The sequence below is a fragment of the Amphiprion ocellaris genome, chromosome 18 (genome assembly GCF_022539595.1).
Source record: "Amphiprion ocellaris isolate individual 3 ecotype Okinawa chromosome 18, ASM2253959v1, whole genome shotgun sequence".
Classification (NCBI taxonomy): domain Eukaryota; kingdom Metazoa; phylum Chordata; class Actinopteri; family Pomacentridae; genus Amphiprion; species Amphiprion ocellaris.
In genome coordinates, this window is record NC_072783.1 from 18,730,527 (window position 1) to 18,748,034 (window position 17,508).

A 17,508-nucleotide genomic window follows, 5' to 3' on the forward strand; every position below is an offset into this window, starting at 1 on the left:
GATTAAACTCACCTTCTAACATGAAACTGTCACCAGTCTAAATGTGAACATAGCTGACTGTCATGCCAATACATGCAGGTTTGGACCCGTCGTGGTACGTTCAGCATGTGGTGGTATGGGACCCTCAGACAGACCACATGTTCTTCTTCCTGGTGGAGGACTGGCTCTCTGTGGAGAACCAGAAGAACGGCACAGTGGAGAAGGAAGTTCTAGCCTCATGTAAGTGTATACATACTACTTTAACTTTACATACTCCAACAACTCTCATTGTCAGTACTGTTATCTTTTAACAACACAAAGGAAATGATTCATGCTTTTGTTTCCTCATGCTTGGACTTTTGCAACACGTTGTTTACCTGCATCTGCGCTAGAAATGTGGCAGAACTCTACAGCCAAACTTGTGCCAAAAAATAGTTTTAGCCTCAATGCACTGGTTAACCGCTTCTTTTAGAATCAGTTAGAATTCTACTAATGACTTGCAAGTACATCAGTGAACTTTTACTTCCTTATCATACAGAGGCCACATTCAGCCAATCAATTTGATTTCAAGTGGGCCAGACCAGTAAAATCATAGCATAATAACCTATAAATCACCACAACTCCAAAATTTTCCCTTTGTTTTAGTGAAAAAGGTGTTCTGAAAATGTTCACATTTAAGGAATTATCTTTTTACAAAACATTATCAATAACCTGAAATTTCTTAAGAAAAAGAAATTCAGTTTCAACAACATTATGCCTCAGTTTATCATTTGTGCAATAGAACTTACAGATCACACAGTGTCTACAAAGGCACAGAACATTTAGTCACAGGTGTCTGGAACCGAATAATATAGTATTTTTCTTTATGATCAAAACGATAGAAGTCAGACAAAAAAAATACAAAAACAACAAAAGCAAGACAAAATATTACAAAAATGAGGCACAAAAAGCAAAAAATTAGACAACTGACACAAAAAAACAAAAAAGAGACAAAAAATTGGACAAAAAAGTTATATAGCGACAAAAAAATGGACACAAACGAGACAAAAAATGACAAAAAAGGAACTAAACGACAAACAAATGGGCAAAAAACACAAGCAAGACAAAAAGGAGACACGAAATGACAAAAACAAGACATAAAACAATGAATAAAGCAAAACACAAAATGACAAAAATAAGACATAACACAAGTGAAAATGGAAACAGAAAACGACAAAAACATCAGACAAACGACAAAAGTCACACAAAAAAACAACAAAAACAAGACAAAATATTACAAAAATGAGATACAAAATGACAATATAGCATTGTACTTTATGATCAAAACAACTCTGGAAATTATTTTAAAGCTAATTTTCTAGTTTACATTTAATGTCTTCTCTGTAATCTTTACACTTTACAATGTCATCCCACGGGCCGGATTGGACCCTCTCACGGGTCGGTTTTGGGCCGCTGGCCACATGTTTGACACACCTGCTTTAGATGATGTACAGTATATGTACATTTTTAATTCTGTGCTTGTATTTCATTGTTCTTGTGTTTTTATGCTGCCAATGGAAAGCACTTTGTGTGCCAAACTGGAAAAGTGCAATAGAAATCAAATTATTATTATAATTATATATCATGCTGTTTGTGTGCAATGTTTGATTAAACATGAGAAACTGGCAACAATATGTGTGTACTGTGACATTTTTAAGGTGAAAGAATGTCAAAGGTGGTCTTAGATGAGATGATTTTTCATATACATTTGACACAGCCCCGTATAAGAAAACACAGACCTGTCTTTCAACCTTTTCTTTTCCCTTCTCCAGGTCCAGAGGAACTCACTCAGTTTGGACGGGTACTCACCTCCCAGCTCATGTTTGGGATGGTGGAGCGCCACCTGTGGCTGTCGCTGTGGCAACGTCCAGCTCACGGCTCCTTCACCAGAGGTCAGAGGGTCACCTGCAGCGCCCTCCTGCTGCACCTCTACCTGGCGCTGGGAGCTCTGTGGTATGGAGCTGTCAGCACTGAAGGGCACAGGTGGGGAGATCCACAGACCTGAATAAATACTTTTACTTTACTTGTCAGTGCATGACATACAGTTTAAGCAAAATCTATCTGCATGTTCTACAGGAAGAATCTAATTTCTGTCCCTTTTCCACAAGTGGGCCGGTGTCGTCCCATCTGCTGGTTAACATAGAGACGGTTGCCGTGGGGATGACTGTTGCCATGCTGGTGTTTCCTCTTCAGTGTTTCCTCTGTTTCCTATTTAGAAAAGCTCACTGTCAGGTAACTGCACATAGCTTCGACCTACTTTATTTTAATGATATATTTTACTGCTTTTATACAGTGGTGTACTGCTGCCAGACCATCCATCCATCCATCCATCCATCCATCCATCCATCCATCCATCCATATCTATACACCGTTTAATCCTCATTAGGGTCGCAGAGGGGTTGGAGTCTATCCCAGCTGGGTGAAGACGGGACATCCTGGACTGGTTGCCAGTCTATCACAGGGCAACATATAGCTACAAACAAGCGCACTCACATTCACACCTACAGACAGTGGGAGGAAGCCGGAGTACCCAGAGAAAACCTAGCTTGCCTAGCTGCAAGGCAACACTGCTAACCACCGAGCCACTGTGCAGCCTACTGCCAGACCAGAAAAAGCAAAACAGATCAGTTTCACATTATAACTTGAGAAGTTTTTTGTTATGGCTAGATATTTTTAACATGAAAGCAATCACGTTATAGCAAGAAACTTTTCTTGTTTTAGCAGTAAACCACTTATCTTGTTATAATGTGAAAGTTGTCAGGAAAAATTTTCACTTAAATAATCGATTTAGGTTCTAATTCATGCCCAGACTGACTTGTTTTGCATGTCATAATAATGTAAGAATATCTCGTTATGTGAAAAACATCTTGTTGTAACAGTGAACTCTTCACGCTATAACTGATAACACTTAAATGACCTGAATCTGTTTAGAATGACTCAGATTGACAGATTGGTGTATTAATTTTAAAAAAAGTGAGATGGAGTTTTGCTGGATTGTGCCCTTGGTTCTTAGTTGTTCCTTCAGTGAGTTGCTGCCTGAAGGTTATTACTAGGTTGTGTTGGCCATCCATCTAAAATTTATTTCTTAAGCACTCTTATTTCATAATAGAAACAACACAAATGTGTGACTATTGTCCATTTATCTGAAAGTGTGTTAATGTGTGTCTGTAACCCAGGTAACAGTGGACATGTCAGCTCCTCCCTCTCCGGTTTGTCACTCTGTGGAGATGGACGTCTACCTCGGCCAGTCAGAGCTCTCTGGTCCTTCCTTTCTGTCTCTTCCAGATTCATCTGGTCCAGTCCGAGACAGTCATTCATCCGTGAGATCACACAGACACACACATTGTTGTTATTCTGTCTCATTTCCTGGAATCACATTCCAAATGTTCTTCTCACTTTCTGCAGTTGCTGGAGAGCAAGGTGTTAAACTCTAGCATCCTGGACTTCTGGGCTGCCTCTGGCTTGGCGCCCCAAACAGATGGAGCATATCAAGAGGAGGGCGTAGTGGCATGGCCCTCGTGTGACAGCCTCCTCAATCTACCAGCAGGTTCACGCCCCACAAAGACAACCCTTTCCCCCAGCCTCTGCAAGTCTTCACCTTTGCAGGGCCCTACACGCCAGCTGAGACGGAAAAAGGCGTTGATGCAACTCCACCTGAGCTCACCCATCTCCCCCGTCTCTCCCACTACTCTGTTCTCTTCCTCTTGCACATTTTCCCACACTGAAGACATTTCTAGTTCTCGCATCTTTTCTGCTGAACCAGGCCGGAAGTCTCTTAATCTGAATCCCACACCAGTTCAACTTTACAACCACAATCTGACCACGCTTCTGACTCTATCTGGTGAGGAACTGGTAAAATATACTGGAGGGAAGTCAGGGTTTATGACTCATGTACGTATCATTCACTTTCTTAAAAATGCTGTCCGTTTGTGTGCTTTTGTGCTCTTTGTCAGAGGAGGATCTGCTAATGTCTATAGCAGCAGCAGAAGACACAGCAGATGCAACCAATGGCAACTCAGACAGCGGCCGGGACTCCTCTAGAACCACATCCTCGTTCTCAACTATGTAAGGAGTGCCCTGTGCATTATCTATCGTGCAGTTCTGTGATGCAGAGAACAGTCTGTATATGGCAATCAGGCATGACATTATGATCACCTGCCTAATAATGTGTCAGTCTCCTTCATGCTACTAAAACTCCTCTGACCCAGTGGGGCATGGACACAGGACCTCTGGGGATGTCCTGTGGCACTGGGATGGTAGCAGTGAATTCTGTGGGTCCTGTGGATTGCAGGGTGGGACATACCGAGATCAGGGACATTCCACTGATGCTCAATAAGATTTGAATCTGGGGAGTGTGGAACCAGAGTGAACGCCTTAGCTCTGTCATGTTCCCCTGGGACACTCCTGAGCAGTTTTTGCGGCGTGTCGGGGTGCATTGTCCTGCAACTGTGGCAACTGGCATCATGGACTGCTGTTAGCTATGGGGGTTGAGGGGTTGCTTGAACTGCAATGTTTAGGTGGGTGGTACATGTCAAACATCAACATGAATGTCAGGACTCAAGGTTTCCCAACAGAATATTGCATTATAACAAGATGATCGATGTTTTCCACTTTCCCTGTCAGTGGTCATAGTGTTGTGGCTGATCGGTGTATATGCTGTGGTTTTGTCTCTTTTAGATGCAGCACCTCCTGCAGCAGCTGGTCAGAGCAGAGTGAGGATAAATCTCTGTATGGAGCAGAGATCGGTAAACCAGAGCTTCAGTCCTACCCCTCGCTGTGCGGGGCAGGGCTCTATAAGTGTCCGTCTGTGATTTCTGTGGACTCAGTGGCCAGCACCTTCCTGCCAAGTCCTTCTCCTGACTCCACTCGTTCCTCCTCTACAACACGTATAGGTACCAGGACTGTGGTTCCCACACACTTCTTTATTTAACTTACACCCCAACAGCTTTAGCAGATAGACTCAATTATTCGAACATTACTGCTTATTCTCATTGTGTTAATTTAAACTAATTTGAAACTTGATGTTATCTAAGGCTATTATTTTCATACAAGTGAACTATTAGGCTGATACCAAAAAAAGGTAAGATAAGGACTGAAAATATCATAACATGTAGACCAGACTGTCAATCAGAACTGCACCAGTGTCCAGTTGCACAGCAGTCCAGTACTGGCATTTGTCCATACTTCATATCTATATCCTAGACAACTGCAGGCCACCACCGATATGTAGCAAGTTGCTGTTCTCATGTGCAAACTATATATTGAATTCATATGTATGTATCAGGTTTTGTCCAAACTTAGGAGGCAACACTAAATGTCATAGTTTCATTAATTTTCCCACAGTTGGTCAAGATCTGGCAGGTTACAGCGAGGATTTTAGACAGATGTGACCCAAAGATTCTTTCTTTTCAACTGTTTGTCTTCTAAAGCCATGCATCTATTTTATTGGAAAGTATTAGCTATTTCACTCATTTATCCACAGCTTTAAGTAAACTAAAGTTTGAACTATTTATCCATTACTTTTAGGTTTTTACATCAGGATAGCTTAAAAAAAAAGTCACTTTGAAACTTAGAAGCACATTTCAAGACTTAATTGTTACTTTAAGCTAATGTAGTAATAATAATAATAATAATAATAATAATAATAATAGGCAGAAGAAGAAGAAGAAAAATAACAATACAATAATAATTATTATAATCTTTTTTTTATAGATAATTTTACAAAAACCAAGCAACAAAATGCTTTACAAGACAGCAAAGTTAAAAAAAACAAACAGATATAAACACATTACGATGTAGAAAAACCAATACATTGTTGAAAAAGGTACACTACTGTTCAAAAGTTTGGGGTCACTTACAAATGTCATTATTTTTGAAAGAAAAGCATTTTTTAATCAAGATGACATTAAATGAATCAGAAATACAGTCTAGACATTGTTAATGTGGTAAATGTCTATTCTAGCTGAAAACAGCTGATTTTTAATGGAATATCTACATAGAGGTACAGAGGAACACTTCCAGCAACCATCACTCCTGTGTTCTAATGCTACATTGTGTTAGCTAATGGTGTTGAAAGGCTAATTGATGATTAGAAAACCCTTGTGCAGTTATGTTAGCACATGAATAAAAGTGTTTTCATGGAAAACATGAAATTGCCTGGGTGACCCCAAATTTTTGAACGGTAGTGTATAAAATTAATAAATGAATTAGGAAAAATAACAGAATGTTCAAAAGCTCTCTGCTAAAACTATGTTTTAAGAACAAACTTAGCAGAGGTCACTGAAATAGTCGACCTCTTTTCCTCAGGCAGATTGCTCCAAAGCCCTGACTGTAAATGCTTCTCAATCTGACTGACTTCCCCTCTTGACGTCCCTTTAGTTTGCCCCTAGTTATGCTGCTATAGGCCTAGGCTGCTGGGGGACCTCTCTGGATGCACTGAGCCCTTCTCTAACTACCTATGTATTTACTATATATACCATTATTGCATTACATTCACTCTGTTTCTTTCTGTGTCCTTTCTCCGAGTGTCCCTGGTCCCAGAGCTGGATGCTGGATGCTTCAGATGTGTGGCTGTGTTTTATGGTCCTTGTGTCCCACCCCCCCACCTCTCTATCTCTACCCCTCTATCTGTATCCCTCTATCTCTATCTCTACCCCTCTATCTCTACCTCTCTACCTCTTCTGTCCCTCTCAACCCGCCCGGCCAGCAGGAAGATGGGTCCCCCCACATTAGAGCCGGGTTCTGCTCGAGGTTTTTTTCCCTGTTAAAAGGGTGTTTTCCTTGCCACTGTCGCCTTTTGGCTTGCTCTGGGGGTCAGGCATATGGGTTCTGTAAAGCGTCTCGAGACAATTTGACTGTAATTGGCGCTATATAAATAAAATTGAACTGAATTGAATTGAATCAATCCCCTGGAACAGACAAAAGTTTAATGTGTACCAGTGTTAGTAAAATCTTGAAATTTATCCCAAAACATACTCAAACACAAGTGATATGACCACAACTTTTGGCTCTGAAGTCGAGCAATAGAATTTTTTGTTCAAGCGAGCAAAACGGCTGTTGCAGTAACCCAGGCGTGGTGAGATAACAGCGTGCAAAATGGTTTCTGTGTACCAGACATGTATTAGAGAAAAGTAGATTTTATTATACAATTTACTGTAACTTTTCTAAGAGAATAACAATTTTAATTTGCAGATTGCAATAATTATATAACTAGTAATGTTTGGAGAAGCGATGAGTTTCCATTTGGCTGTGAGGGACCCCAGCTGGTATTCTTTGTGTATTGAATCTTTATTGGTAGGACTGCGGTTAAGGGCTTATTCTTTACTTTTAGTTGTCCGTCTAAAACATTTATTCCTCTTCTTTAAGCTTAACGTTCCAACTTGTCTGCTCACTTGATTCATGCTTCTTTCGAGTAGAACGTTAGCTGCCGCAGTATGCAGATACACTTAACATTCAGATCAGAATTTCTGTTATCTTGAATTACCACGGTTGAGCTACTCAACAATCTTCCCATGTCCCCCCTGGGGTACAATTATCCCCGCTTTGGAACGTCTTTATCGCACTAGGGGATAAAACGTCCACAGAGTACCTGTTCGCTGTCTTTTTATTCACATTGGGAGATGTGGTGTGAATAGCGGTTGAGATGTGTGTAGCTGAATTATTTCTCCCACTGTAGGTGTTGCTCGCGGTCAGCCCAGCAGGCTGCTCCCTCCCTGGGCCTTATGTGTGATTTACCCCCTGGTGGCTGTTCTGCTGGGAGCCTGTCTGGCAGTGGTGGGGCTCTATGGAAGTTTTTTTTCCAGAAGGGTAGTACTCATGTGGCTGGTGTCCGCTCTCTCTGCCTTTCTCACCTCTGCTCTGCTGCTGGAACCTCTCAAGGTGAGTTCAAACATGTGGTCCAATTAACTCATTCCTTAGATCTTTGGTGCATAATTCCTCTGATTTGCATCTTCATCTTCCTCGCTCAGGTGTGTGCGCAGGCCTTGATCTACACAGTGGCGTGGAGGCCGGTGGATCCAGAGGTGGAGGAGCAGCTGGCTCAGGAGACCACCGTGGTAAGGGCATTCGGAGAGCATAGTGGGAAGGTTCAACCTCCGTGCGGATACGGGCTGCTGCAGGCGAAAGAGGAAGCCCGCAAAGTCCGAGCTCTGCGGTCGCTCATGATGGTAAGAATATAACTGAACAAAAAGCATATAGTGGCAATTTGTCTCCAGTTGCATCTCCAATGTTCTTTTAATTTCCTCTGCATCTGTTCTGTAGCACTGTGTGTGCCAGCTGTTGTTTCTGTTGCTGGTGCTGATGGTGAACTACCAGGACAGGATGGAGCAGAGTCAGGGTCGACTGCTGCACTCCGCTGTCAGAAGACGCCTTCACACAGCACCCTTGGGCTTCCCTAACCTCACCTCGCTCAGAGAGTAAGGCCAACCCTCAGCTTCCTGCTGTCAAAACACTGAGCCATGCAACATACAAGCTGTAGCCACACAGTGCAAAATGTGGGGAGAGAATCCTGAGCAGGAGACTCTGCTTGTCTAGACCAGGACAGAACAGAAACAGATATTCTGTACTGTAGTGACATGTTTTTACTAGGGTGATTATATTCAGGTCAGCACATGACTTTTCTTGTGTGTTTCATTGTTAAGTCAGGAACTAATGTATACAAAAATCTTTATTCATTTTAAAATGATACCAGTAGCTCAACATGATCGTCATTAACCCAGTGGTGAACTCAACACTGTACATAATCAAGCGCTGTGGAAAAATACTTAAAATTGCTAATGTGCTTTATTATTTATAGCTTTTTTGTTTTGCTGTGAAGCCTTTTCTTGATTCTAATAACTCTACTTTACTTAACATCAAAGAATATTATTCTTACTACCTCAGAAATTCAGACTGATACACATCTCCATTACCATCTGTTTGATGTGTGCGAAGAACAGCCAATTTAGACATATTTTGATGTAATGTTTTTTTCCTGAACTTATTTAAAGAAGCAATATAATATGGTACCACAACAGTTTACAGTTTACATTTAAAGGCTTTATTGTGTGTTTCTTACTGTCAGTGAATGATTAAAAACCAAAAACAAAGCATTTCCACCTTGAAACTGCAGTGTTCTGATGACAATGTCAGATACATGGATTTAGATTTTTGGGGTGTGACTAGTAACAAGCCTAAGGAAACAAGCATGTCAGCTTCCAAAGCTGGAATTTCCATATCGTTATACAGATTTGGTTCCATCCATCCATCCATCCATCTGTCCGTCCGTCCATCCATCCATCCATTATCTATACACCGCTTTAGTTTTATACATAACTTCTGGTTGTTTTTTATGCTTCCATTGCTTTTATTTTAAACTTACCCTTGTGATACTTACCTCACCTTTACTAACTCATTGTTTTGGGATTTTTTTATTTTTTTTGCATTGTGCAAACTTTTTTGAAAGTATGCACTAATACCTAATCAAAACAGACCTACATGTTGTATCATCACAACTTCGACAAAGTCAAATAGTTCACACAATTTATCCATCCATCCATTCATTATCTATATACCACTAAATCCTCATTAGGGTCACGGGGGCCTGGAGTCTATCCCAGCTGACTTAGGGTAAAGGCAGGGGACACCCTGGACAGGTCATCAGTCTATCACAGGACTACATATACAGACAAACAATCACACTCACATTCGCTCACATTCGCACTTGCGGACAATTTAGAGTTACCAGTTAACCTCAGCATGTTATGGACTGTGGGAGGAAGCCGGAGTACCTGGAAAAAACCCATGCATGCACAGGGAGAACATGCAAACTCCATGCAGAAAGATCCCAGGAAGGCGGGGACATGTCTATGGCTGAATTATTTCAATATAACAACCTGCCATTGTGTACCAAAGTACAAAGTGATGAGACAAAGTGCTACGACACGTCTAAGTCCTTTTAAGGTATGAATGGATTATTGTAATGGATAAAACTTTCCATGAAATGTAAATTTTGTGCACAAAGATGAGCTTTTACAGGCCTTTAAAGGATATTGTCATTGATGTTATATGTTTTCTTTTTACTGTCAATAAACAAAAATCCATTTATTAAGTGTGCCGATGCATAAGCACTGAAGTATACTTATTACTATGCCTCTGACTTATTCTCATAGATTTTCAGCATCTAAGTCATCCCACAGCTTTTAGTAATCCAATAAAAAATTATTTATCAAAATGTGTGACTCAATTGGAAATAGTGTGCTATGACTTTTGGTTTACGTTTTTTTTTTTTTTTTTTTTTTTTTTTTACAGAATCTCAAAAAATGGCATTAAAAATCAAATTTTTTTCTATAAACAGTTTGCTACAATAGTTTCTAACAAGCTTAAGTTAAACAGGCATAATTAATTTTTTTTTTTTTTTTTTTACTGGGGACTATTTTCAGCCACAGATTAATACACATTTGATGGAGACAAGTGTTTGCTGTACAACAGCAGCAGGATGTGTGGGAATGAGTCAAATAAAAGTAGAAATGTGTTTATGCTATTGATATTTCCCCGATATATACTTTCACACACTCATACCTGTTCTTTCTTCGTACAGCTGGTCAGATGCAGAGCAGTGGATCAGTCACACCTTGGTACCACACCTCCATCAAAACCCCACCTTGCTCCTTGTGGGGTTACCACAGCTGCAGTACACAGATACACAAAGTTCCCCGGCAGTCAACCTTCTGGGAAACAACAGTGTAACAACACACCAACTCCTAGCCGACACATGGCGCATGGCAGGGACTAGCAAGGAGCAGTAAGTGGATTTGTTACAGCAACATCAGTGCATCTTCCAGATGTGTTGAATGTGTATTCATTAATACTTTCATTTTTCAGTTGTTGAATTACTCTTTTGTAAATAATGAGGCGTGTCAGCCCATTAAAGCTGGCCAAAAACCAAAACACTGCAGCTTTGTTTTCTTCTGAGAACAAATGGAGCAATAAGAGTTGATAATTTTCTCATGTAGATTACCATAAACTAGTTTGCACATTTTGTCTGGGATGCTAAATCATTTTTGGATTTTTGCATAATTTTAACCCTTCATTGCAATGATGGAATATAAACTTGTAGAGACATACAGATGATACTTCTTATTAAATTTTATGCTTTACCATGTTCAGTTGACATTCATTGAACAGCATTACTGTCAAATTTAAATGTGCTTTCCAAATATTGAGTTTGGATTGATGCTTTTCTAATTGTGTTTTGCTTCCATCCCATTTTGCACACAGGTTGAAAACTCTCTCCATAGACTTCACCCACTACCACAGAGAGTCCGGTTTATTTATGATTGTGTCTATACAATTAGCGTGGGCTCGGGCACAAGGGGTCACTCCCTTCCTCTTCATCCATCCACTCCTCATCCCTTCATCTGTCTCAGGACCGGACCTTCAGGTGGCACTCACGGTAACAAACCCTTTTTAATGAAGAATTCCTTAGCAATGAATAGATATTAAGAACGATGCATATTAAGCCCTAAATTCACTCAATTCACAGGTTCTTCTTCTCCTCTCTGCTCTTATCATCTTCTTTGGGGAGCTGTGGTCTATGGCAACTGAGCGTGCTCAGTATCTGTTTCCATTCCATCACTGGTTCCAACTCCTCCTGGCCTTCTTATCACTGACAACAGCTATGGTGCAGCTCTGCTTCCTGTCTCTTGCCTCTTCATGCGTTTCCAAGGTAAAGAATGAAATAAAAAAGTTTTTGCCACTACCTACCACAACACAGTAAACTGCATCATTTCTGTCACAGCAATACAATACATCACACTGATTAACTTTAAATAACCTTTATGTTCCATTCAGCTGCGTTCCCATCCAGACAGCTTCATCCACTTCCACACTGCAGCACTTCTGGCACAGACGTCTTCTCAGTGTGCAGCTGTCCTGCTCACTCTGCTGGTTTTAAAGGTAAATGAGAACTCTGGTCCATCATTAATACAACACTGGCCCACAGATTTAGCCCTTTAGTGAGTGTGTGCTCCTGTCCATTACCGTGTGTTCCAGCTGCTGGGAACCTTGAGGTTTGTGCGGAGGTGGGTGGTGATAGGCAGAGTGCTGCAGAGAGCCTGGAGGGAGCTGTGGGCTCTGACTGTCCTAGTACTGCTGCTGCTGCTGCTCTGCACTCACCTCGGAAACACAGTAAGAGAAGGAAAATTCAGCTGAAACACATTCATAAGGAGTACAGGTATTATATATGGTTCGGTATTTGTTTCAGCTTTTTTCCAGGTCAGTGGAAGGTTTTGTGTCTATACATCAGGCTGGTGTCTCATTGCTGTCCATCCTTCGTGGCCACATGGTGCTCCAGAGACTGTGCAAGGTCCACCCAGTCCTGGGTCCTCTCTATGGGCTACTACTGATGGGTGGAGGTGTGTGGCTCATGGCCCGACTCTGTGGAGCTGTCCTCATCCGTGCATACAGGTACATAACATAACCTGTATTTCGGTGGAATGGCTATGTTTAGGGGAATCAAACTATTCACATGTGACTTCATCTCTATTATTTTTGTTTGTTTTTGTTTTTTGCTAAATGTGTGAAGGCAACATAATTTTTGGGATAGTTTAAACGGCCACTCAAAAAACGTATTTTCATTTATAGCCTCACCCCTGAGTGGAAAAATTAATGGAGAAACCAACATAAAGTGTCTCAGTAAGATGTTTTTGCTACCGCATACTGCCAAAACAGGTTCAGTGTATCTTTGCCTCGACACTCCATGTTTCTGGAATTCGACTTAAGGGATAAACATCACTCTTCCAAAAGATATTCCCTCATTTGGAATTTTAGAAAGTCTAACACTCAGGTCCAAGGTCTCCCACAAGTGTTCAAATTGATTGAGATCTGGTGACTGTTAAGTCCATAGTATACGATTCTAATCATCTCTATACTCTATACTTCTATACTCATTCATTCAGTGAACCCTTGTGCCCTATGGATGACCAGAAGAGAAGATCTGGGGATTGCTACGGTCAAATCCTTTTCAGAATGTCTATACTCAATTTTACTTCAGCTTTTATGTTGGAATATTTAATTGGAAGTAAAAGGTTTTGACTTGTTATTGACACAACTTGAAATAATCATCATACAGGCAGCATATATTTTCACAAAAAAACAATAATACCAACCTAATGGTGGCACAAAAATGAAAGGAATTACAAAAGGGTCAAACATGTTATTCTCTGGGGACCAAACAAGTCTGTAGAAAATTTAATGGCAACCCATCAAACAGTTGGTGCATGATTTCAGCCTGCATTTTGCTATCCAACTATTAGAAACATTCCACCATCTGATTTTGGATTCAAAGACTAGTACTCGCACTCAATGCTGGCTTCAATTAGTGTCAGCAGTCAGCGTATGACCCACAAGGATACATGGGTATGGTTGAGGTATAGATTGTTTTATAACAACAAATGACATCTTGTATTGAATGTGTGAGTACCACAGAGGAATATTTTCAATATTGGATCAAGTGTGATTCATCGCTTAACATTGTTGTGTCTTAAAGGGCAGAGCAGGCTGAGCTATTTCATCCAGCCATTGAACCTCAGGACTATGAAATGGTTGAGTTCTTTATCAAGAGACTCAAGCTGTGGATGGGACTCACCAAGGCTAAACAGGTAAAGAGTGCAACTAATTGGGAAACATTTGAATGAAATGGCTGAGTAGATGTGAATCTTCATGATTAGTTCATCTTCCTCCTTCACCTTTCTTTCCCCTTCTAGTTCAGACACAGGGTGAAGTTTGAAGACATGGAAATCCCTCCTTCTAGGTCTTCACAGGAGTCACATCTCTCCACCTTGTCTTCCACCCTACCTTCTTCCCACTCCCCTTCTCTGTTCTCCCTATTTTCATCCCCCTGTCCTCTGTCCTCAGCTCTCTCCATTAGATCTGAGGACTCATTAGTGTCCAATCCTGGCTCTGAAGTCCAGCCTTACCTGGACAACCTGCTGCCCTGCGTCAATGCTCTGCTGTCTCGATTTGATCGGGTCAACCAGATCACTGAAGACATTCACAACCTGGAAATTAAACTAGAGGAGGTGCAGGCCAGGAGAAGGAAGGCATGGATAAAGAACAAAAAGGAAAATGAAGGAATATTTGGAGAGTTGGGGAAACCAAAGGAACCAGATGAAAGGAGAATAATGGGAGAAGTTAGACACAGGAAGATAGGTCTTCTTTACCCCAGGCCACGAGTCTCCCTTCCATCCTCATTTTCATTCACTCCCTCCACATTTCAGCCCTCTTTTGCACCGACTTGCATTTTTCCCCATACACGCAACTCCTACTCTGAGTCTGAGTCAGTATCACTCCAGTCTCAGCCATTTAGTGAAGCACGTTCATCTGAAGCTGCCAAGCTTGCACTTGGAAACTTTGGGTTGTGTGCAGGTTCGCCTGGGTTCGGCAGGTTCCCCAGAAGAAGAGCATGGTATTCTGGGAGCTCTCATTCAGCTGATGCTACACAGAGGTTCTTACAGCTACAAGGAGTAGTTTTATGTAGAAATGGTGGAGAAAATGTAGCATTCGCTAACGCCAGACCCAGAAGTGAGGAGGGGGTAAGAAGGCAAATCAGTGATGGAGTTCCGGTGAAGAGGAAGGCTTGGATTTCTGAAGGACCAGAGACTGAGTAAGACGAAATACTGAATGTGTTCATAAACGTGCAGTGTGAACACATTCACACTGCTCAATCTGAATGAATCTGGTTGGCAACAGAGGCACTGACTTGCAGCTACAAAGTGCGAAACAGCTGGACTGTATTTGTTACTTCTTCGACACTGCATAATGCAACACTGTTCGAATGAGTGGACAGACTGCATTGTGGTAACAGGTGCTCTTCAGGCAAAATGAAATGGGCACTATTGTATTTTACACATGGAGATGAGTTTAGTCATTATGAGGGGTACGACTTCTTCAAGGATTCTCTGGTTTTTTGACAAGACTGAAATTTAAAAAACAAAACACTGATGAGATAGAAAGGGAGATTGAAACACACTCTTTTATATCACATTCTGAACTCATCCATAAGAAACTACTTCAAGTTCTTAGGGTAAAGTCTTTACTGCTGTTTTTTTAACCTAACAATATTATATATTACAACTACCATGCAATTATGATATTTCTTATGACAAGAGACACTGTAAATGTTTTGCTCCCCATACAAATAAGACATGCAGCCATTTGGTGCAGAAGTTGGTGTATGTTTAATGTTTTTTAATATTATTCCTCGAAACACACAGTAAACACTTTGCTATAGCAGCACTTGAGTATGTGTGTTTAGTCTATAGTTATCTGTATATATAACCCTATGAACATGTTATCAATATATTATTTTATGAACATACTTGATATTATTAGCGTTTCCAAGGGAATTACCCTATATAAGGTTCAACACATGATAATACAAGATGACACCTGTGTGGTGTGCTAAGGTGACTGAATAGTGTTTGTTTTAAATTAAACAACAAATTGTGTGAGGGGCTGCACAGTGGCTTGGTGGTTAGCACTTTCATCTTGCAGCTAGAAGATCTCAGTTTGCTCTATATGTAGCCCTGCAATAGAATGGCGAAGGCAGGGTGTATAGATAATGGATGAATAGATCGATAAATTGTATGAGATATTTGACTTTATCAAAGTAGTCATGATACAGTACGTAGGTCTGTTTTGATTAGGTTTCAGTGCAGACTTGCAAAAATAGTTAGCACAATAAAAAAAGAAAAATCCCAACACAATGAGTCAGTAAAGATGAGGTAAGTATCACAAGGATAACTTGACTGATACTGTCTTGAGGTTAACAGTTGCTTTTTCCTTTACTTTCCTTATCATCGCAGTTGGAACCTGTGTGTGTGCATTGCCTTATCACTGTGCTGCTAATCAGTCCACCTGTATAAAAGATGGTGCATACCTTTCTGTGGGCTCTCAGGTATTGGAGTCAACACTTAAATTCACCACAGGATTGTAGACTTCATATTTTACTACAGCAGCATTGTGTGTAACAGATTTTTGCACATATTGTATGTCCACCTGATTGCACTATAAACTGTGTTGAATGCTCCAGAGCATTGCTCCACCACCTGGTAAACTACACTATAAATCTAAACTGTGTAACATAATGATCAATATAATGTCACAAAAGTGAATCTAGGAAGGCCTTTTGGCAATTATGGAGTAATCGTAAATGTTAAAAGTTTACTATTGTGTAAAAAAGCACATTTTAGAGTAGACTTGAGCCACCATAAGCTACATGTCACATCATACTGAGTACTGCTGTAGCAGAAAAATCTCTGTGGCTACTGACATTCTTACTTAAGTAAGTAATGTGATTTATTGCTTATGAGTTTGTCATTTGCAAAGGAATAAGAATTGTTTCCTCTTTCAACACCTGCATTAACTGTAAAACCAAGTGGGAATATATTATCGACTACAAGTGAAGTAACCAAAGCTGACCTAAATGTGGAACTGTCCCCTGATAGCAGGTGGTGGTGGATGGGAGCGCCACTGTAACCATGTTCTCTTTTTAAAGAGGAACTTCACACTTCACACATTTTCTGCAATGTACATATAATCAAAATACTTGTATTTACATAGACCCTAATATCCCAATAATATCTGGGATAAATGTCCAGTTAGAATACAAATGCCTCATGTAATCACATTAATTGAAACAAACTAGCCCAATTGGAAGAAATGTTCAATCAGATTCAGAGTAGTGGTGTAAGCCTTTTGACAATCAATTCAATTACAGCAACAAGTCTCTTAGGGATTCTAAGTAAATCCTATAGATAACTGCTGGTGAATGGAGGGGGCAAAGGGCCAGTTGCAGACTGGAGCTTGGCTCTTGGAGGCAGTCGGCAAGGAGACAGCTGGATGAGATGGGACCCGTAAGCTCAAGGAAGTTATAGATTAGCAAAAACACCAGGGAGCATAAACCAAGAGCAGAGCTTGGCTCAGACAATTCTACTACAGAGGTAGGCAGAGCAGTCTTACAAAGAGTGAAGTGAATACTGCAGCTGTTGATTGGTAGATGGATGGCAGGTATGTCGGGTGATTGCCTGCAGGGATCAAGTAGCCACGCCCATGTCCACACACAAATACAGAAACACAGGCAAGACAAACGAGACAAACAACAGACACAGAAAGAAACAGCAGAAACAAGGAATGAGGAAGGCAGAACTATAAATTCTCAGTTACAGTGCAAGGTAGTCACATTTTAATGTCAACATACTGTATAATAAAGCACATCATATATTTTCCATGTATAAACAAAGTGTCAATGCTAAATCATGCACTAATTTAGTGACTTTCTGGACCATATAGTAGTCTGTAAATGTGTTTCTTCATTATATTTTCTGGTTCCAGCTGAACAGTGGTGGTATGAGGAAGTTTCAGCAGAGCTCCATATCACGTTCATCAAACATACCAGTAAGCGCTGAATCCATTTTCACATTTCCTCATACACCGGGCTATCAGATAAGAAAA

At 40.7% G+C, this 17,508-nt stretch overlaps 1 protein-coding gene across 3 annotated transcripts in view; it reads left to right on the plus strand.

The window, feature by feature from the left end:
- Nucleotides 1-17,508, plus strand: part of pkd1b (polycystic kidney disease 1b) — a 42,149-nt gene that overhangs the window by 24,515 nt on the left and 126 nt on the right. For 2 of the 3 annotated variants that reach the window (XM_055004469.1, XM_035956654.2), the window contains 18 exons: nt 79-219; nt 1,791-2,001; nt 2,127-2,250; nt 3,195-3,338; nt 3,424-3,859; nt 3,972-4,083; nt 4,696-4,910; nt 7,694-7,896; nt 7,986-8,183; nt 8,278-8,432; nt 10,595-10,798; nt 11,275-11,449; nt 11,540-11,722; nt 11,848-11,952; nt 12,049-12,183; nt 12,260-12,462; nt 13,544-13,655; nt 13,761-15,288. In XM_055004469.1, the coding sequence (XP_054860444.1) occupies nt 79-219; nt 1,791-2,001; nt 2,127-2,250; nt 3,195-3,338; nt 3,424-3,859; nt 3,972-4,083; nt 4,696-4,910; nt 7,694-7,896; nt 7,986-8,183; nt 8,278-8,432; nt 10,595-10,798; nt 11,275-11,449; nt 11,540-11,722; nt 11,848-11,952; nt 12,049-12,183; nt 12,260-12,462; nt 13,544-13,655; nt 13,761-14,663 (3,959 nt within the window). In that variant the 3' untranslated portion in view covers nt 14,664-15,288. Of the gene's footprint in view, nt 1-78; nt 220-1,790; nt 2,002-2,126; nt 2,251-3,194; nt 3,339-3,423; nt 3,860-3,971; nt 4,084-4,695; nt 4,911-7,693; nt 7,897-7,985; nt 8,184-8,277; nt 8,433-10,594; nt 10,799-11,274; nt 11,450-11,539; nt 11,723-11,847; nt 11,953-12,048; nt 12,184-12,259; nt 12,463-13,543; nt 13,656-13,760; nt 15,289-17,388; nt 17,452-17,508 lie in introns of those variants that run through there. The other variant, XM_055004468.1, reaches the window with a different exon arrangement.